Source organism: Leuresthes tenuis, unplaced genomic scaffold (assembly GCF_036924035.1).
Source record: "Leuresthes tenuis unplaced genomic scaffold, fLeuTen1.0.hap1 SCAF_2, whole genome shotgun sequence".
Classification (NCBI taxonomy): Eukaryota; Metazoa; Chordata; class Actinopteri; order Atheriniformes; family Atherinopsidae; genus Leuresthes; species Leuresthes tenuis.
In genome coordinates this window covers 8,946,933-8,967,924 of record NW_027325356.1, presented here as the reverse complement: position 1 = coordinate 8,967,924, position 20,992 = coordinate 8,946,933, and the positions used below count along the sequence as shown (strand labels likewise).

The 20,992-nt window shown below is 41.2% G+C and overlaps 2 protein-coding genes across 3 annotated transcripts in view; one reads left to right on the top strand and one right to left on the bottom strand.

Moving 5' to 3' along the window:
* LOC140301570 (kinesin-like protein KIF13B) overlaps positions 1-6,805 on the top strand; it is a 41,563-nt gene extending 34,758 nt beyond the window's left edge. For both annotated transcript variants that reach the window (XM_072380108.1, XM_072380107.1), the window contains exons 38-39: positions 355-943; positions 1,072-6,805. In XM_072380108.1, coding sequence (XP_072236209.1) covers positions 355-943; positions 1,072-1,277 — 795 coding nt within the window. In that variant the 3' untranslated portion in view covers positions 1,278-6,805. The remainder of the gene's footprint in view (positions 1-354; positions 944-1,071) is intronic.
* A 991-nt stretch (positions 6,806-7,796) lies between these two features.
* On the bottom strand, positions 7,797-18,899 carry LOC140301571 (ceroid-lipofuscinosis neuronal protein 6 homolog). Its single transcript, XM_072380109.1, has 7 exons — positions 18,752-18,899; positions 16,989-17,109; positions 16,784-16,882; positions 15,373-15,561; positions 12,431-12,486; positions 10,566-10,688; positions 7,797-10,330 (listed from the first exon to the last, which is right to left on the bottom strand). Exons 1-7 carry the CDS (start codon positions 18,790-18,792, stop codon positions 10,060-10,062), a joined length of 900 nt encoding a protein of 299 aa, XP_072236210.1. The 5' UTR covers positions 18,793-18,899; the 3' UTR covers positions 7,797-10,059.
* Positions 18,900-20,992: the final 2,093 nt, after the last annotated feature.

The following is a 20,992-nucleotide window of genomic DNA, read 5'->3' as shown; positions in this document are numbered from 1 at the left end:
TTACAGTGGTTCCGCTTTACTTCCTGATCCGATTGTTTGTGTAGTTTCATTATTTTTTGAATAATTTCATTAACTCAAAAGATGACTGCGGTATTTCTACAGTCGGTCGTTATGGAGCAGCTGGTGACAAAACAGACGTTTATTGGTCTTAAACGTAAAACTAAACGAGCAAGTGTATGAATGAATAAAAGAAACACATAAGGAACCACAAACTTCACCCTGTTGGCTCAGAATGTGCTTGTAAACGTTTTGAGATGTTGATTTTTATTGTTTGTTGTTTTGTTTTTTTTTGTTTTTTTTGCCTTGTTGTCTCTGCATGCTCTGTTCCCGTGGCAACCATCGGTCCCCTTCTAGGCTGCTCTCCTACGGCACCCGGCCAAAGACAGACGAACAGAGTTGCCAGAAGTCCCTCCTCTTCCTGTGCATGACCCGCATGACACCACCCCCCTCAGCCCCCTCAGCCAGTCGTCAAGTGGTTATTTCTCCGCTAGCGTTTCTACGGTTACCCTGTCTGACGTCCTCCAACCCTCCTCCTCGTCCTCCTCCCTCGTGGGTGCTGAGACTACGCTCCCCACAAACCCTCAGCAGCAGAGCGCTGATAGGAACGATGTTGTGACCTCTCCTCCTCAGTGTGGCGCCCAGATGGCGGTCGGGGCTCCACCTGCATCCCATGGCTCGACCAATCACAACAACGTCATTGCAGAGTGTTCCTTCTCTGACCAGAAGCTGATTAACTCAGGAGAAGGAAGAGGTGAAGGCTTCGAGAGGCTGGAGATCTTGATGGATGATGAAGAGTGTAGTCATGACGACGTACTGCCCGATTGGCTGACAGAAGGGGCGTATGTCACAATAGGAAGCAATAAGGCGGGGACAGTGCGCTATGTTGGAGCGACACAGTTTGCTGGAGGAGTGTGGGTGGGAGTGGAGCTGGATACTCCTGTAGGTACGTATCCAGTTAGAAGGTAGGAGACACTTCACCAAGCAGCCGCAGTAATGATGGACTGATCACTGATGAAACCTGCCCAATTCTGGTGCTGAGCTGTTGTTACCCATTTCTTTTCCCCCCTGCAGGTAAGAACGACGGTTCAGTGGGAGGACATCGATATTTCCAATGTAAACCAGGTTACGGGGTGCTCGTCCGCCCGGATCGGCTGTCCAGTCGCGATCGCACCAGTCGGCAGACGGGAGAGTTTCCTCCTCCAGCCCATGTCCCCGTCCTGCGAGGAGAAGCCATCGTGGCGCGTCGGGGGGAGAACCGCAAGTCCTGGAGCAGCTGAGACAGGAAACCAGGAGCTGGATGGGAGAGATGAACTCCCCATGGTCCTCCTCCTCCTCTTCCCAGCTATGCAACAGGCTCACACATCAGAACTGACCTACTGCCTGACAGCTAACAGTTAGAAACTACACATCCTGCATTCATTCACAGAAAGTGGATGAAAGCAGAGAACAGACAGTGAAGCAACTTCTCAGAGAGGTTGTGAGATTACGCAGAATTTGTAGAAGTCCAAGGAAGGACCGTTTATCATTTGGGAAGATGATGCTAAGCAACAAGCAGTCTGGTAGAAAGATGGTAAGAGTGAATGGAAGAAGATTTGGGACCTGTGGGTGTGGATTAGTCGCTCCTTCACAGATGCTCTCTGAATTGATACGCAGGGATGCAAATTTAAGCCTTTTTGAGGTCCCTGATGAGCATTTGGTTTGCCTTCTGACAAATGGGGAAAACTTTTAAAAATGTTTGTCTTCCTGTTCTTTGTAAGTGAGAAAATAGAAATGGATCCAAATTACGATTTTAAAAACCCGGTGTCCGAGTGGGAAGAAAACTTGCCAACTTGAGAGCAGGGTTTTCACACGAGGTGTGTTTGCATCCCTGCATGTCATCTGTTTGTCCTGAGACTCCATGTCCCAGAATTCACTGCGACTGCCACTCTCCTGAACTCACTTTGACTCATCGTTTGAGACTCATGTCTCCCTCCCGGACTCCTTTTCTTTTGAAGATAGATCCTCCCAGAATGTGCCTTCACCACGGCCTGGTTGGTGTTTTTTTTTTTTTTTCTCCGTATATTTGATTTCTGTTCGCTGTGTTTGTGTCGAAGAGAATGCCTTGTGCTAAGTGTGAGGTGATCTCAGGGACTGCAGACGGGAAAGGATAAGGTGGGGTGTGTGTGTCTGTCTGTGTGTGTGTTTGTACATGTACAGTTTTGCCCTGTGTGCACAAGTAACTTCATATTGTTGTGGTCGTGCAGTGTAGTGCAGGAAGAGTTGTGTTGTGAAAAGTCGGGAAAAGCCACTACGGGAGCGACTGCTCAAACTGAGAGGCTTTAAAAGTAGATTTTGCACTGGAGATGTTGGATAAGAGGCGTCTGGATGTGAGCAGAAGGGGACTGTGGGTTGAAGGTGGTGAGAAGGAGGGCTGCTCCCTCGAACCAGCTGACACCACGTTGATGGTTTCTTCTCCATCTGTGTGGTATCGTTTTTACGTCCTTGTAAGTAAACTCTGTGTAAACGACTAATGACAGTCGGCCACCAGGAGGCGCTCTCTCAGCAGCATGTAGACGGAAAGGCAGGAGTATGTGTTGAGGAAGAGTAAGTTGAGTTTCTGCTGGATATTGAAGCTTGAGGAAATGATTAATTTAATTCTATGCATTTGATCTTTTTAAAGAGAACCTAGTTTTTATTCTCTGTTTCTAAATACTGACACGACTGGGAGAACAAGCTGAGTGCATTTTGGGAGAACGTTAAACTTAAAGGCAGTTCTGACTGACTAAACATTCCTGACACACCCAGGATGGCGTGGAAGATTTTGGGAGATTTTTAATTATTTCTTTATTTTAATTGAACATTCCAGAGGGTCTGCAACACTTTTACTGACCTTAATCTTGAACATTTGTTCATGGAGACATTTTCAGTTCAGCACCTTTTGTTACGACATGTTTTCAAGAAAAGTTCTATGGATGGCAATATGTGTGTATGCATTATCTTTCCACAAGATAAAGGGCAGCTCCACCTACTTTTCACATGGAATTCAGTTTACTGCAGAAGGTTCCCCCCACAATCAGCCTGTGAAACCCTGATGATGTCATCAGTGATGGTGTCATCATGGTACTGCTGTACAAATTTAGGAGAAAAAGCCCATCACGGGGGGAGAGAATCCAACAAAAGCTGCCACCGAGTGGCATTGTGGGAAATGCAGGATCCAACAGGAAGTACAGTGCTGTGTGAAAATCTTTAGCAACCCCTCATTTCTTTATATGATGTCAGGAGAAAGGGAAATGGATGGAGTGGGTTATTGAAACATGTTCAAACATAAATGGGAAATGGAGTTTGTGTAGTTCTAACGAGCTTGAAAGTCAAGATTTGGTGTGAGCGCCTTTATTCTCCAACACAGTCTGAACCAAGCTTTCTGTCATTTCTTTAAGTAGTCTTCAGGAATAGTTCTCCAGGCTTCTTGAAGGACATCCCAAAGCTCTTCTTTGGATGTGGGCTGCCTTTTGTTCCATTCTGCGTTAAGAGGATCCCACACTGCTTCAGTGATGTTGAGGTCCGGGCTCTGGGGAGGATTCATCCCTCCATAAGACCTGTTGCCACTGATTTTCAGTCTTGTCTTTTGGCATACCTCAGCCTTTCCTCCGTGTTTTCTTCCCCTATGAATGGCAGCCATAAGGACAGCCATTTCTGATGAGGCTTCAGTGAACAGTAGATGGATCAACTGAAGGTTCAGATGCATCTCTCAGGTCCTGTGCTGGATTTTTTCCACTTCTCCAGTTTCCTTTTTAAGGACATCCTGCAAACTACTCTGAGATATGCCAAGATTTCAGCTGACAGTTTTTAGGGAATCTCTTTGCTGATGCACTATTTTATATCTGTCTAACAGTGTTATCTTTGGTATTTTTCATAGATGTAACTAAAGAAATGGGAACAAACAATTTGTCTTTGTGACAGGCTGCTTGTAACAAAGTGCCTCAAGATTCTATTTATAATTGGTTCTTTGCTTTGTTGTCTTATGTGTGGACGCGACACTGGTTCATCCCTTTAATTAGGTTCCTTTTTTGTGATTGAACCATTCATAGGTCAGTGTTGGCTGGCTTAACAACTACAACAACATGAACACATTTCTCTGGTGGTCGGTTACAAAGACCAGACTTGCAATGAGCCAATGTGAAGCCTGGACAGTTATTGCTCAAGACTACTTTAAAAGATTCCAAGACAGTCTAGCTGCTTGGAAGCAACCTGTAAGATGGGGGGGTGGTGCTCAACACCTTTGCACAGTACTGTAAAAGTTTTGATATCTCTGCTTCTGCTGCTTTAAACTGGAATCGTTGTACTAAAATACTAAATATCTGAGGAGTCGCCCGTTGCTGAGCGAGACTGGGGCGAGTGGAAAAGCAAAGAGTCTAAGCCATGCTGTCTCACCTAGTGAGCAAAAAGCATGGATCGATCAGTTGATTTAAAGGTGGAAAGTATATATTTCATCTTTTAGCAGCCAGCTCAGCTCACATCCTGATGACGGCAGTTTTTGGTGTGGCTGAGACTGGGTTTGCTGCCTGTAACCGTTTCTATGGTGACATCCAGTTTATCCATGTATACTGAGGAATCTATACAGATTGATCATGTTAATATTATATGATGCTTTTAGTTCAAATAATCTGGGATACTGCATCCATGTCGGCGCTCTGTGTGTCTTGGATACCACCTGCCTTTCATTTATTTTATCATGCATCTTCTTAATTTGAGGGGTGTGAAGTTAGTATTTATAATGCTCGTACACATGCCTTTACTGCATGGAACTTAAAGCCTTTTTATTTGAATGAATATTGCACAAATGATTTCATGAAAATTGCTGCTTTTATCATTGTAAATTTACTTGTAAATGGATGGATTGATTTCTCTGTTTTCTCGCAGTCTCTTCCTGTACGCTACATCGAGTTTTAATGGTTTGTATTTGAATCCCAGACGAGTTGGACAAGCTAATGGTGGCGCATTTAGTTCAGTGGCCAATATTTTTAAAACTAATATTGAGGCACTTTGATGCAGGAGCGATGAAAAGGACTCGGTTTCTGGATGAGGAATCACTTCAGTGTTGCTTTCTTAAGAAAAATTAGTTGTTTTTCTTTTAAATATTGAAGTTGCAATTGCAGGATGAGACGACTGTATATCACCATAGTCTAGTTTAATATCTGTGTATTTATTATCTGGCCTTAAAGCCCCAACACCTTGGAGTCATCTGATTGGTCGCTGGCTGTCTGGTGTGTTTTTGATTGGCAGGTTGTAGTTTGAGCTATTGTGGGAGTAGTTTGGTTGTTTTTGTAACAATGTGGTTCGTAACAGTTAGATGTTCATGAAGAAAGACTGTAAAGTTTTCTAGTGTGTGATTTTGTGTGTGTGTGTGTGAGTTTGTTGCTTGGACCTGACTGAGTCAGATGGAAAGTAATCAGAAACTGTTTTGGGGGGGGTCTGAGATCACTTCAGGCTTCTGGTTGTTCCTTTTTGTTGTTGTACCTCAGAAAACCACGTGACCGTGTCTCTTCCAACCACTGCTTTCATATCAACACTTCAGCTCATTTGCACAGAGGCGATGATATGTTCTCTTCTTCTCAGAAGAAAACACTGTTGGGATTTTTCACTCTCTGCTTTACCTACTTTAAGTGAAAGGAACAGCCTGGATTCATTGTAACAGAGTATTTAACTTTATTTTGCCGCAGTTATGCTCGACACTTTGATTATTGCGTGAGCACATTGTGACGACAACTCGGCGACGTAATGCTCCGTTTAAGCTCCAGAATTGATGTCACAATAGCTAGCGAGCCGGGCGCTCAATCAGGCTCCTCAAATTATTATCTATTTTTATTTAAATTTTTTAATCTTTTTTCTGTGCGACCCATCAAAACCTAAGCTGGTCCAATTATTGCAGATGCCACAGAAACATCCAAAAGCAATTAAAAGTAAAGCTGCTCAGTTAAAACTATGTAGTTCCGTTTGTGTTTGATTCAGCTGTTTCCTTTACAAACCTCTGCTTGTGCCAGTCCTGTGCTGTAGTGGTCATTTTCCCAATAGTGACACCCATTGTTTGGGATCAGAACTGCAACGAGTGGGGTACGCCTCCAGCACTGGTTACGGCGCTGTATTGACGTTATCAACCACCTGAGGCTCACTGCGATCTTCTTGCTAACCTTGAACCATTGCTACTGAGAAAATGACACCAGTACGCCGCATTAAAAGCACTAGAAGAAGTTGTACAGGAAGTCTAACGTGTACGCACAGGCATAACTGAACAGTTTGTTGCACAGGTATTGTGGCGTCGGTTTTGGTCCAGTATGGTGACCAGAAAGTGACTTCAGTTCCAGCACACACCCTCCTCATCAGTCTGTCCACATTCATTAAAGCTGGATTAACTGTTACTCTGACATAATTTACAGAGAAGCACATCGTGTCATCCAGTCGTCTTCATCTCTGCCGCTGGAGCAAAGCCAGCATTATTATTTCTGGCTGGTTAAACCATCAGAGACACATTTAATTCCTCTGATCTGGATCCAAGCATATGCGGCTCCATCGTGTTTTTTAGCTTTTCTTTTTGCTCTGAATGCTTTCCATATCTTTGTGCCGTCGGCTGCTTCTCCTGCAGCTCTGTGCTGAGTGTGGCTTCACTGGTCTGGAGCAACCTCCCACCTTAACGTGGCCTTCAACCTGGAGCCAGACCGGTTTTTGCTCTTCACTTTAAGCATGTCGTTACTACAGTAAACCCTCAGCACGATGTTTTACACTGAAGGGTTAGTTTAAAAAACAAAATAAAAGAGAAAAAAAAAAAACAGACTCCCACTTTGGTTCAATTTCTAAAAGAGTTTTTTTGAGGAATTTGTTCTCAGGAGCTGTCAGGCTCATTACTGCCTGTTCCACCAGAAGGAATGCTAAAATGTCGCCCCCTGGTGGGCATTGGCAAACCTCAGCACACAGGGAATTTTATATACAACCAGAAAATGATCAAACTTACAACCCACCACTGCCCTGCTGCAGGGTGCTTCCTAACAGCTACCCGGGAACAAATAAGATGGCCGAATACTAATCTGTGGATCAGTGTTTGGCCAGTTTTCCTGCCCTGGTAGAAAGTTTTCACCTTCTAACTACCTCGTCCTCTGCTTTGGCCATCTAGATTGTTCTGCCAGACTTTTTTTTTTTCCTTCCTTTTTTTTTTTTTTTTAATCCTTCCCCTCCCAGTTCCTGTTTCTGTGGGTCGTCAAAAGCTGAAATGAACCACATAAAAAGAGCAATACGGGGCGGTGCAACAGAATCTGTTTGTAGGTGCATGTTTTTCCAGAGTCTGCTCTCCAGGGAAATTGGGGCACAGATTGTCCGCCTGGTGCATTTTTAAAGGCAGTCGGTATGAATTTTTCTTCTCCAAGGTACCAGCAGCCATATTTGGTGACGGGAAGGGTAGTGAGAGCTGAGGGAGGAAAGGGTTTGGTGCTTGTTAAGTCAGGGAGATTATTCCTGCTGTTCCTCCTGAGAAAAAGAAAAAAAAAAGAAAAAAAAAGCTCCTCCAGTCCTGTAACTTTTCACATGTAGCTGAGGAAAAAGATGCTCAAACATTTGTTTAATGTGGCCTTGGCCTGGTCAGCAGTATTACTTATCTATGATCATTGTAACTAATCACCATCAGTCACTGCTGCTGTTGATTCTGTGGAGCAGGTTTGTTTAGATGTGTCATCTGTATGTGTGAGAACGCCACCGGAGTGGGTGCTCTCTGTATGTATGTGTATATATGCGCATATTAAGACTTATAAAAAGAAAAATCTGAGCACAAGTTTGGGTTTTGATTAATTTAATTGTTTTATGTAATTCTATGCTGCAATCCAAAGAATAAACATGTATTATAATACATTCACTATTATCAGTTTTTTAATCCTCTGAACCGCAGTTATATCGAGGGATGTTCATCTCTGGGATTAAAAGACTTTTGGGCACAAGAGGCTTCAAGTGCACAATGTAGAAATATATATAAAATAGTTCATGATCGAGGTTAGTAATTCAGAAATGCTCATGTCAAAGTTCTTCCCTGATGGAAGAAGGAATGATGGGACAGAATCATCTCCCCTCTTTCCTAAAGGATGGTCCAGTGTCACCTGTATTAGAGGGGATCGTAAAGGTTGTTTTTTTTCCAGTTGTCAACCAGATTTTTCCACTTGACCATGAAAGCATTTTCATCAGTGAAAAAGGATCTGTCTGCAGTTTTTGTAGTTTCACCTCTTGCCATCCCAGAACCGTGGGTCTTTAATCGTAAATGCTTATTTCAGTCAGTGATAAAACTCACTGGATTGTTTTTAATGTCACAGGAGGAGTGAATACACAGTGAAACACAAAGGATGCAAACTTTAGCTTTGATTTCAGACAGAACGACCAAAGACACAAAGAATGCTCATTTAAACTTCCTCAGGTTCACACCGGTGCCTCCGACAGATGAGATGGAAGATCGGCTGCAGAGAACAGCGAAGAACAGAAACGCACAAGACAAATGCAGATTCTGTCATGGATGCACAGGGCTGGGAACCAAAACACTCAACTCCAGGTGAAACAAAATGTCAGTTCTTATCATTTCCAAAGCGCATCAGTGGATGAGTCCTGACGGAGAGCTGTGTAGGTTTAGAATCTCTCGTCCCACAGACTGCAAAAACATTTAGAATGTTCAGAATAAACTGAGCTATACTTTTATTTCATGGACTAGGATTGGAATCAAGACTCTAAATCAGAATTTAAATGTTTGTGAGGGGAAGAAGCCCCATATCCAGATATTCAGTCAACCATTGGTAATTCCATTTATTTAAATGATGGGACGATTAAAGTTGAATCGCTCTGTAAAATCAGAGTGGATCATGTGTTTATGTGATCCAGGAACTCAACAGAGTGAGTTTTAAAGTAAAACCATTAGCTGATCAGTAATAATAAGAACAATAATGTACATTTAAAAAAAAAAAATTTTTACGTTGACACATGTAGAGATTCTACTTTAAGGATTTCAATCAGGATATTTGGTGTCTGCTGCAACATATTTGTCACTTTTTCAAGGTGGAAATTGTGCTGGAACATCTACTCTGAGCCAGATCCACATGTTGGACCTCAGACTTTAACATGTGACGGGCTGAAACCAGAAGCCTGGAGGCTGTTAAAGCTCCACGTTGATGCACATGGTTTCACAATCACACATGAAAACAACGGATTACTGTGTCCTCTACGTCATGTTGTGTGCACTCGCACAGGTGCACAGCCAGTGTCTCATAAGATTTATTTCTGGTGTTTGATAAAAAAAACAAACTGTTCTGTCAAGTTACACTCTGAGCTTTGCTCTTACTTTTTGCTTTAGATGTTACTATTATTACATTTGTGTAGCTTAAGTTGTGAGAATATTTCTTAAAGCAGTTGGGGATTACGTACCTCTAATTTAGCTTCTTGTAAGCCAGTAAGAAGCAGCTGTACCACATTTTCTTATTAAAACATCTGTACCTGAGCATTTAGTAATTGATTGAACAGATTCTTTGAAGTTTTTTGAGTTAATATACTTTTCATATATAAATGGAGACATTTCAAATATCTGTATTTATATAAATTACTCCTTATTCAAATTATCTCTAACTTCACATGCAACAGTGGGTTGGTACAAATGGTTTATTACTGAGTTAAACTGTTTGGTGAAACATGTTTAATGGACCAAAGCTCGAAAAGAACAAGTCGCAGAAGTGCTCAGCAACATTTAAGAAGCTACTCGTCAAATGTGCCTTTTCTCTCAAAGACAAGTAACTACAAATTACATGGCCTCTCAAATCTCATTCCCAAGATAAAAGCGGCTTTTCAAATCTGACCGCACGTTTTAAATAAGACAAATAAAGCAACACTCGACAAGCCACAGTCCAGAAATGTAGAGAAGTAAAATTCCCCTCTGAAGCCAGCAGATCTTTGTTTCCAGCGAAGTTGCTGCTCAGGTTTCAGCCATTCCCTCCGTCCCAGGTGTATGCATCAGTTAGCTCCTGAAAACATCAGTAACTTATGGCTTTAAAAACACAGACGACACATGGTTCACTGGCTCTTCTTGATATGTAAGGTGTAGTAGGACCAGGGCTCTGGAACGTAGAAGAGCCCGGGGTACTTGTTGCGTAGTGCCGGGTCGTTCCACAGATAGGCCACCCACAGAGCCACCAGCAGCACAGTGACACTGAAACTATAGAAAAGAAACAGCCCGTTGCTGTCTGGACGGAGGCCTTTACTGCGCTGAAATGTCACCACGGCAACCATGGCAACGTAAGCAAGCAGGAAGAGTTCAGTGATTTGTCCTTCAGTGACCAAGTACCTTGAAGACAAGAAAATACAGAATATGCTGTGAACGTCAAACAAATGGCTGATAAATGGCATCAAAGTGTTGGGACATCAAGACGGCTGTGGTCAAAGATGCGTGCGATCCAAGACGTGTCTGTTGGTCTCTTTTTCACAGAACTTGTTGGCGTGAACATGCCATGTATGTTTTGTGTTGTATGTAGTGCCAAGGAAAACGTGCATGAGAATTTAAAAAATGTCAGATGACTGACCAATAGTAGAGAGCGCTGGGTCCCAGCAACAGCCAACCACTGACAGGAATCTTCCTCTGTTCCTCGGTGCTGGAGAAGCAGCCATAGAAGTAGATGAACAGGATGATGAAGAAGGGAATATACCTGGACAAAGAAAACCAGTCCGACTCTTACTAACTGTACCAGATCACGTTACACTCCTATGTTTGGCAACAGCTGACTTGACATCAAAGAAACAAACCCACAAAGAATGAGAAACGTCACTTTTATCTCGGTGTGATGAAATGTTGTGACCAGGAAAGAAAGAACTAAGATGCGTTTGTGAATTTTCCAACTTTTCAGTTTAGTTTTCTTGTATTCTGTTTTCTTATTATTTTGGAGTTCTTGCTTTGAATTAGGATTTATTCTCTTTTTGTTTGTAGTTCCTCTCATGGTTCGTCTGTCGTTATTCTTGCTTTTGTGTGTAATATTTTCATCTTGCCTCAGTTCTGTGCTTGTGTGCTGGTCTCAGTTTAGTTTCTACGTTCCTCGGTTTCACATCCTCACCAGTAGTTGTCCTCAGCTCCACACTCAGACGCCCACTCATCAGGTCCGCACAGTATTTATGCTCCTGGGTTTGTCTCGGTCACTGTCAGATCCTCACTGTTATTACCTTCTTGGTTATTCCCTGTAGTTTGTTTCGTCTCTGTAATTCAGTCAGTGGTTTTTCTGGCTCTGCTGCGTCTTTGGTTTAATTTTTGTTAATAAACCAGGTAAGTTTCCATGAGCATCCGGTTTGCTGTCTGCATTTGGGTCTTACGTGTTTCTAATACAGAACATCTGCGAGAATTGCCTCTTAATTCACTGAAATTTCATCAGGATTGCATCAAACTGCAGGTGGAATTAACACTCACTACTTTAGCTGATAAACCCTGGTCATCATGATGCTTTATCACTAATGACACATTTCATACTCACCATTTCCATCTGTACAACAGGAAATAATAATTATCTGATGTGGTTTATCTCTAAACTTTCTCAGCTATAGTTTCTGAATCACATCCCATCTCCTTAAACATTTAAATTGTATCATTACCAAACACAATCTGGCAGTTACTAAAACGTAAATACCCTTATATCTTAGTGAACTATTTGTATTCCTATGAACTTTATGAATGTAATGACCCTCAGAGTTAGGTCTCTCACACTCCTTTTAACTCCCTTATTTGATTGTTTTTTATTCCATGTTTCTTATCTTACGGTTTCCTGGAAAAAGATCAATATATCTCCCATTCATAAAGATTCAAATTAAAGAGCTGCTACAACAGATGAATTTCTCAGGAAATTCTTGACATTTTCTAAAAAAAAAATCCCCTTAAAGTGAAGCCTAAGAAGTTGAAAGGTCTGCATGAAGCATCTCAGCCCTTGTTATGAGTAAGAAAAGCCATTAGGAGTCTTAACAGAGGAAAAATTGTTGGAAAGACCAGCAGGCAGGAGGAATAGTCTTGAAGTACTGAGTGACATTGAGTTAATGAACCGCATCAGATCACATCGTGCAGGGATGATCTTTGTGGTCAGTGTTATTTAGAGCTGAGGTTTCATCTCCCACCCAAACAAGAACTAACTATGGATTCACATGCAAACCACTGTCGCTACTTATTTAGAGTCCATGTCTGGAAAGAGGAGCCAACATAAACTTCAGCATGGAAGAAGGCTGCTAATGGTTTCAAACGTATCAAACAGAAATGTTTATTCTAACATTCAGAACACTTAAATGGACAACATTAACTTGAATGCCTATTTTGAGTCCAATTCAATTGCTGTTATTTCTTTCCTCTTCCTTTTAAAAGAGACGAGTCCTTCATTATTACACGTCACTCATTTCTTGCCTCTCTGTGTGTACATACCACATCAAATGTCCCAGCTGTTCATCATAAAAATACAGCAGCTCAAAGGAGTCGATCTGTGAAGAGAGGACCAAAAGACTGAATTACTGCCAAGAACTCAACATTTGCAGGTATGTTCTGTTGGTGCCGTGTTTTAGTCTGCCTGGAGTATTCTCCCACAGTGCACTTACTGTTCCTGTACCATTTACACTTACAAATCACATTTACAGGGGGAAGGGGAAAACCTTAAATGCCTGAAGAAACAATAACAAATGCACATATGTACATACTGGATAGGATTCATTAGTATAAAATGATGTAAGGAATCACAGGATATGGCCCTCGGTTATCAGATTTGAAGGTGAAAACCTATAAGAGCGACATGTTAAACAGGTTGTCGTATGTAAAATAAAAAGGTTGGATGACAATTACATGTAGGTATCACTAAATGCACTCTGATAAATGTACGACACCAACAACACGGGCCACGATGACTCCTCCAGATGACAAAATCGCCAAGTGTTTGCATGATATTTCAGACCATCCATGTTGCTCCAATGACTGAGTCACGGGATTTTTTGTCTGCTCTTTTGATGCTACATAATTTCTGAAACCTCACACAGCAGAGTGTAAGACCACCTGCTTCTGTGGAATGCCCCCCCCCTCCCCCCAACACAACACATTTTTGTTGGTTCATTTATGCCAGACTACTGAGCTGAACAGACATTTACTGTCATAAACTGTTACTAAAACTCTCTAAAGAGACCCACAGGCTTGTTGTGGCTTTTCTGCTCTGTCTGTCCAGGAGTGTGAGACTGATTAAGATGCCCTGCAGCTGTCTTCATCAGACTCACCTGCCTCTGGTCCCTGAGACTCTACCCCTCCTCTCTGCCCTGAAACGGATCTTAAACAGACCCCGCCACTGCACAGATGTCTGCCGTCCTGTCGTAGGCAGGATGATTAGCGTAAACCCATCTGAAGGAGACCTTGGTGTGGAACTGAACTTCCCAGTTTCTAACAAGGTTTTTCTATGTTCAGTTGTGTAACAAAGACAGAGTGCAGGGAGGGTGTCTGCAGAGTGAGGCGATGAAAAGATTATTTCAAAATCAATTTCAAGCAAGTGTCGGAGACTGAGCCGAAATACAAATAGTTATAAATAATTCTGTTATGATACTGACATCAAACGATAACAGAATAAAAAAAGTCATAAATAACAATGCTGTTATGAAAACCAAAAACAGTCAAATGATTTCTTACTACACATAACTTTTGGTTTTACTGTAATTTTTCTTTGATAATGGCCCATTTAAAGCCACGCGTTTTAGCCACGATCATGCTGGATGATGCCGTGGTCCTCCTACATTCAGAAGGTCGTGTTCTCCTGTCCGTTATGTCAAAGCATCCTTGGGCAAGATACTAAACCCCACGCTGCCCCCTGATCTGTTTCTCACTTATTAGTCCGTTTGGATAAGCGTGTCTGCTAAATTAATTCAATGTCTAAAAAAAGGCCTTATAAGCCTACTTTGATCATATATTTGATACAAACACACCAGGGTTATGTTAATGCCAAAATAGGCTGGGTGAATAAAGTCTGTGAATCTGCTTATGAAGTTCCAAGCTGTGCATTAAGAAGCAGGTAATTACTGGTATGATTTTTTTTCTTTGTAACACCTTCATTTTACACAGTAAACCTTCATCACTCTGACGGATCATCAGCAGCTTGGTCTGAGCCTCTCTTGTCACTTATCATCACTTCTAGTGGGCTCATGCACTGGAGACAAGAAAAGGAGCAGACCAAGCTGTTTCTCTGAATAGGAAATACTGCAGGGATCAAAACAAACCAAGTGGATTAACATCATTTTAACATGAGGTTCGTCAGTTACTAGAATAATCCTGCTTTTGTGCTGCTCTTTAGATGTCATGTAGAGTAAAATATATCGCTGACAAACATACGTGACTGTCAAGTCAGTTCATTTATGACAAAAAAGAATAATTAAACACAGAAAAAAGGCAGAATCAAAGTGCTACAATCACACCAAATTAACAGAGAGGCAGGTTATAATAAAACAAGCCCATTCAAATCCCACAGAAAAACAAACCATTCAAACAGATTAGCCATTTAAATAACTATGCAAGGATGTAATTCAACAACCACAGGGGTAACAATGTTGTGGGGGGAAAACATCTCCTACAAGTGAGAAAGGAGCCACTTTCCGCTGGCAGTAAGCCAGATAATCTGATCTGCACAGGTTTTGGAGCCGTAAATTTACAAGTAAATATGAATGCCGGTCTGGATCCAGGAATACCTAAAAACTCTGCTCTGTAAAAGCTCAACAAGTCTGACAGAAAACGTGGAGCTGGTCCACTTCAACACTTGTAAGTGAATATAATTTCACAGTTCATCCAAAACTTAAGAGGCTGCCTTTATAACAATGTCAGGATTAAGTGGAACATATTCATGTGGCAGTAGTCTCTGGTGCATGCCAAGCAGCGAGAGAGATTCATTACTTTAATCTGTATTTAAAATGATTTCACAGTTTTAACCTGAGCCGGTTTGCATATCAGGGAGTTTAAGTGGTAAACGCAATTCAAATAAAAGTGAGAAACAAAGCATATGGAAAGAAAACTGAATTTGACTCAATGTAAACCCTTGAATTAACCAGCAGGGTTAGTTAAATTAATCATGGGGGTGGATGGAGACGAGTAACCCTCACACTTACAGAGAAGTATTAGTCAGCGTCATACGTGTGATACTCTGCTTTGAGATGACAAAAAGATGTGACCCAAAAAAGACCAGAGATAAATAATCTGTACTCCTACACAGCAGGATGAATTCTGCTGCATCAAACGAGTCTGCCTTTTTTTCTTTTGCCCTTTGTCCTGATATGTGATAAAATACCAACGCTGAAAACAAACATTCCCAATCTCCCCGGTACATTCATGGAGGAGGTTTGGACTCTTACCAGCGACGCCGGTTTGAGGTCTTTGATGATGGGGTTCTCTCTGACAGACAGGTGGAGCTGGTAGCCACTCAGGATGAGCCGGTGGTTGATGGAGTCTCCAACAAGGTGGATGCTGGCGCCCATGACAAAAGTGATGATGCAGAGGTAGACAGCTGTGCGAGACAGAGCCCTGGGACTGCGCTCGATCAGCTGAGGGGAGCAACAACACGTGTATTCTTCATATGATCACATCTGTATGCTAAAAGAACAACAAAGTAGCTTGCTTCATTTGAGGTATTTTGCACTGTTTTCTTCTCATATCTCTTTGTTCTGCCGACACCGATGGTGACAATCTGATTTTTGAGCTGGCGTGCATTAATCTAACCAATCCACACTGAAATACAAGTCAGTCACTAACTTATTACTATTCTTATAGTGTCATTTTACCATGAGGAAAATCACCAAAACAAAACAAATTTAATTAAAGCAATTCTGGTTTCTGCAACGGAGGAACAAATAAAACCAAATCAACCATAACTCTCTAAAAGCTGATAATGAATTAAACTATTAATCCTGTGTTCTGTATGAAAAGATTAAACAAAATCAGTAATTACTATCCAGTTAGATGCAGCGCTGAAATAATAAGAGACAGCTGCTTAGCATCAAAGTGAAATTAGCTGAATTAATCAAATATAACAGATGCTACAGGCCAGTCAGCTAATTGATTGGTCTACTGACGACGCCAGTTCTGACCTACAGTACAAATATTAGTATCAGTAGGTTTCCTGATATCAAAACACATTTCAAATGCCGGACAAATGCTTTGTGGTGGTTTAGAATAGGCTCATAACGCAGTTTGATCATTAGAGGGTGCTTCAACTTCATCGTTTACACGCAAATAGAGCGTCTGACTGCTGATGTCGGCTGAGAAACTCAGGAGGAAGCGTCTTAACATGCAACACCACTGAAAGCCACAAGGGCGAACATGCATGATTTGTTTGGCTAAACATGGTCAAATCTTGTGGAGAAGAGAAGTTAGAGAAAGAGAGGCCTGGAAATCAAGCCGGGACTGATGTGCCTGCATTCTGCATTATGTCATGTACGAAAGCACAGAGGCGGAATGAGAACAGAGGTCGAAGTGAAGCCGCCGCTGATGAGCCTCTGAGCTGGCAAGGGAGGCAGTGAAAGAGGCGAAAAGGCCCTCCTTCGACCGTGCTTCCACACATTAAGCAGAGAGCGCCACTCTAACCAAAGATGCTGATGTCACTCAGCTGATTCCATGACGCCAACTTGATGTGTATAAAGACACACAAATACCTCTGCTTCTTAAGTGTGAATTACGAGGAAGAAAAGCGACTGCTTAACAAAGTTTTTGGGGATTTTTTTGCCTAAAAAGGTGAAATGTGAAAGAGGCAGACATGTGAAGATTTACCTTGAGCATTAGGAAAGGTGTGATGACATTGTAGGCCATGTGGAAATAGTCTCCAGCACTGGGCTTATTAAGGGGGAACCACTCCAGAGGAAGGATGATCTAATGCACATGATAAAGAAAACATTTTGTATTCACTGATGCATAAATTGGGAGAGCAACAGCTGAACCACATCAGGTACAGATTGAGTGAATCGCGCCTCTTTACCATGACAATAGGCCTTCCAAAGTCAAGAATCCAGTTCTGTGCGGTCAGACAGAACCACAGGTCAAAGTGGAAGGGCTTCACTTTCCCCCGCGACCCATTCTCCTCAGAAACCCCAGGAGTGCTGTCAGTACACATTTTGCAGTGACAGTAAGTCGTTGTAATAAACTGAGGCTGAGCATTCAACAGACATGTTGGGAATACGGCATTAAAATGAGGTTCACTGCAGCATTTACTAGTGCTGCAAATTCAGGTTAAAACATATTGTTACTCTAAGGGATCTCCACTAATAAATTGGAGTCAACAATTTGAAAACTGACTAATATGATGTTAGACCAATATACGTACATCCCAAACTGAATACATTTACAATTTTACTCATTACTGCCCTAATGTACATGCTGGGAAATTGTTTGACAATCTGACAGCTGCCTCACTTTCAATAGAGTTAAAGTGATTAAAGAGGAAGAAACTCTCAGAACCTTAAGAGCTGCTGGGTCCACTGTTTCCTGTGCATTGAATCTCCTTTTCTTGAAATTTTATGAATTTTGACAGCTTTTATGGTTATCTGAGTAATTTCACAGCCCTCTTAAATTTAGAAATTACTATTTGACTGAACCCTGGTCCTTGGAACCACTACCATGTTTGCTTTGGATAGTTCTCTGCTTCAAAGACATGATTTTTTTTTTTAAACTACGTGATAACCTCTTTCATCTTGACAGGTTCTGGAGAAGGTTGTTATTGACCCATTAACTGAAGCCAGGTGTGCTGGAGTTGGGGGGAAATGTCTAAAATGAGCAGGGAAGTGGGTCCTGAGATGTTAACCCAGCCATTCTAGCAATTAAATATGTCTAACGAACCAATTTCTTACATGTCTTCCTTGTTTCTGAAGTCAAACCTCTGTAAATGATGCACTCAAATAATCTGCTTTAATTACTGAGAGTGTGTTAATGAGTAAGGCTACGCTGCGGCTGGAATAACTTCTGATGGCAATTCTGGCACTGTTTAACATCTGTTATAAGCAGCCATGCCAACGGTAAAGTTGTTAGCATGTAGTCGCAGCTGATTGAGCTCTTCAAAGTAATGCCTGGAGTGAGAATCCGAACGAGTTCAAATGAAAATTCAGGACTCCTGTGATTGTGTGCAAGTAGCTTAAAACACAGAGCAGCACCTTCAAAACTTTCTGATGACTGACTGCTTTTTATTTTCATTATTTAGGTGTTTTGTTGTTTTCCCCCCTCTAGTTCATACTGCAGCCGTGTAATTTCCCTTCAGGAATTAATAAAGTATAACTGAACGTTAACTGAATGTAAGCATGTTGGAGTCTGTAACCATGGAAACAGACCTAGTAACCAACTCCATCCCTGATAACGAACCAAAGTTCAATTATGAATGAGGAACGCAGCTACAAAATACGCGGGCTTTTCCAAATAATGACAGAAAATCCTGGTAGGAAGCCGGAAGGGAAGCTTGAGGTAACTATGAACAGTAGCGGGGTTTCTATCTGAAGAACCCTTGACGGTTAGTCATGTTTTTCAGATACCACCACAACAAACGGGTTATAATTTGTCTTGAAACAGATACGCAGGCGATACTCATAAGCATGTATTGCCGCCTCTGGTTTCGGGAAGATGTGGGTGGCGCAGCAGATTGGAAACTTAGTTCATTAGTCCATTTCTCTACATCTGAAGTTCCTGAATCGACTGCATGTCTCTGAACATAAAACAGCGACTTAAAGGATACATTTTGATAAACACGATACAAACCTGTGTACATTTTTGCCTCGACGTTTTCGTACATTTTCCATTGTCAGTTCTGAGTAAACTCTCCTTGTTTAGTTAACATGTATCTCCCAAAACTGTGAGGAGTTAACGGGACTCAACTACACGAATACTCTGTCACGAGCGCTTTCACTTCCTTGTTTTCCTTCTGAACCCCGCCCATCAGAGTAATCCACCAATCAAACGGTAGTATGTCATGAACAATGGAAATGAGCCAAATCAACCCCAGGGGAAAGACTTGAAGGCAAACTCTTCCAAACTAAATTAGATAAAGACAAAGTTAGCCGATGGATCAAATGTGGTATATTGTGCTTGTAAAGCTGGGAAGATTACCTACATTTCAGTTTAAATTCTAACTGCATAAAAAGTGTACTCCTTAGTACAAAATATTCTTGACACAGATTTTAGGAAACTTGCGTTTGTGAGTTTTAGTTTATACATTTAGCAGACACTTTTATCCAAAGCAACTTACAAATGAGGATATAACATTCCAGCTAACAATAAGCTACGTAGAAGGAAACCACTAGTCAGTCTGTCAGATTTGACAGTGCAGGAATAGAGGGAAGTACAGAAAGAAAGTGCAGTAACTTAGTAATTCAATTATTTCCATCCAGTTGTACGAACTGTGGTTCATGTGGACAATTCTGAGAACAGGTTCATGCATATGAGTAGCCTGTGACAACACAATATATTTTTTTTAGTTTTGTTTGCCTAAACCCTCCAGAACTTTTCTTAATTATATTTTTCGTAAGAGCTTGGAAAAAAAAAATTTTTCTATTCAACTGGATCTTTGAACTTAAGTGGTTTTAGTTACTGCGGCAGATCAGACTTCCCCTATTGTCTACGGAGTTGTGCTATGTGGTAAATACTTATCACCTTTATAAAGGTCTAAGTTGCTTCATTGTAACAGATCCAACAGTAAAAGGAAGATGCCAGTGAAATTGTCTGCTTGCACACAGTGTCCTTAGAAGACCTCATCTGCCAGGCTTTTAACATTTATAGTTTGATGGTTAAATTATGTGTGATTGTAAGCAATTCCATTCAAAATTTAAAAAACAAGTTATTCTTGTGCACACAGCTTTGTATAGTAGGTGGCAGTATCCATCTTATATTGTGTTAAGGTGTTATTCTGAGATCTGCTGCTGACTGCATCCACTCTGAATAAACTGATGTTCCAGCATGTGTATGCTACAACAAAAAGAGTAGCAACTCTTTTGTGTTGAAGTCTCTGTAAACTGCAAAACTTTGACTGTGACACCTGTATTCAAAGGAAAAAACATTTTAACAAAGAATTTGGCTATTAAAGTGTTCACTCTACCTGATAAGATTTCCTAAGAATACATGTTGGTTCCTAACAACGAACCAAAGTATATGCCACTGAAATCATACCATTTATTAAATTTGTTTTCTTCATTAAATTCAATCCTCTAATTAGAGGTTGGAAATAGCCCTTTGCGACCGTACCTCATGTTGGGGAATGTTTTCAGTAATGTTCGCTGTGTGCATTTCAGTTAAAAGCAAACGTATGAAAGGATTTCTGGTCTCCAAGGTGTTCAAACGGGACCAAAAGCCTTTTGTTTTAATTTTATGTTTCGGTTCACATGTGCAAAAGCAGCTTTTAATTAGGGCAGCAAAATGTATTAGAATTGTATAATTACCGCAATTTCAACGTGCACAATATGAATGGTCTTTTTGACTTGGAATAGGACAAGCACATATGTGTTAATGAGGGCTGCATCCAGTTTAGAAAATGTTCCTCTTCTGTGCATGTTTACTTTTAATACAGTTGCTTTGCTTTCATTAGTTAACATAATTATTATCCAAAACCTCGACTCTAAATTAGCGCATGTTCATGTCAGCCAGAACAACTTCTCATACCTAATCATCTTTGTTTGGTTGGTGTGGCTCACACTTGAGCACATGTTTGGTCTTTAATGAGGGGAGGAAGCAATATAGTAATGTACTGATCATACAGCGGCTGTATGTCAGCAAGAAGAGCAAAATTAATGTCTTTAACACTCGGCTTTCTTGATAGTTTCCATATATTTCCCAAGTCTCACTTTCAGTGACTTGTAGGAAACAAGACTTTGCTGCTCCCAACTAATGAAACACATGCATCCCATGCTGTTTCTGAAGTATTGAAGACATAATTAACACAATAAGCAGGATGTTCTTGTATTTGTTGTGAAGTACAGAAAAAGAACAGAACTTTTTAGAACAGAAAGA

Bases quoted from the DNA above. Each gene is read 5' to 3' on its own strand.
- LOC140301571 (XM_072380109.1), bottom strand. From the start codon at position 18,792: ATGGAAAATGTACGAAAACGTCGAGGCAAAAATGTACACAG. The intron at 17,110-18,751 runs GTTTGTATCGTG...GTGTACTGACAG, and splicing joins CGAGGCAAAAATGTACACAG to CACTCCTGGGGTTTCTGAGG. The intron at 10,689-12,430 runs GTATGTACACAC...TTCTTTGTCCAG, and splicing joins CAGCTGGGACATTTGATGTG to GTATATTCCCTTCTTCATCA.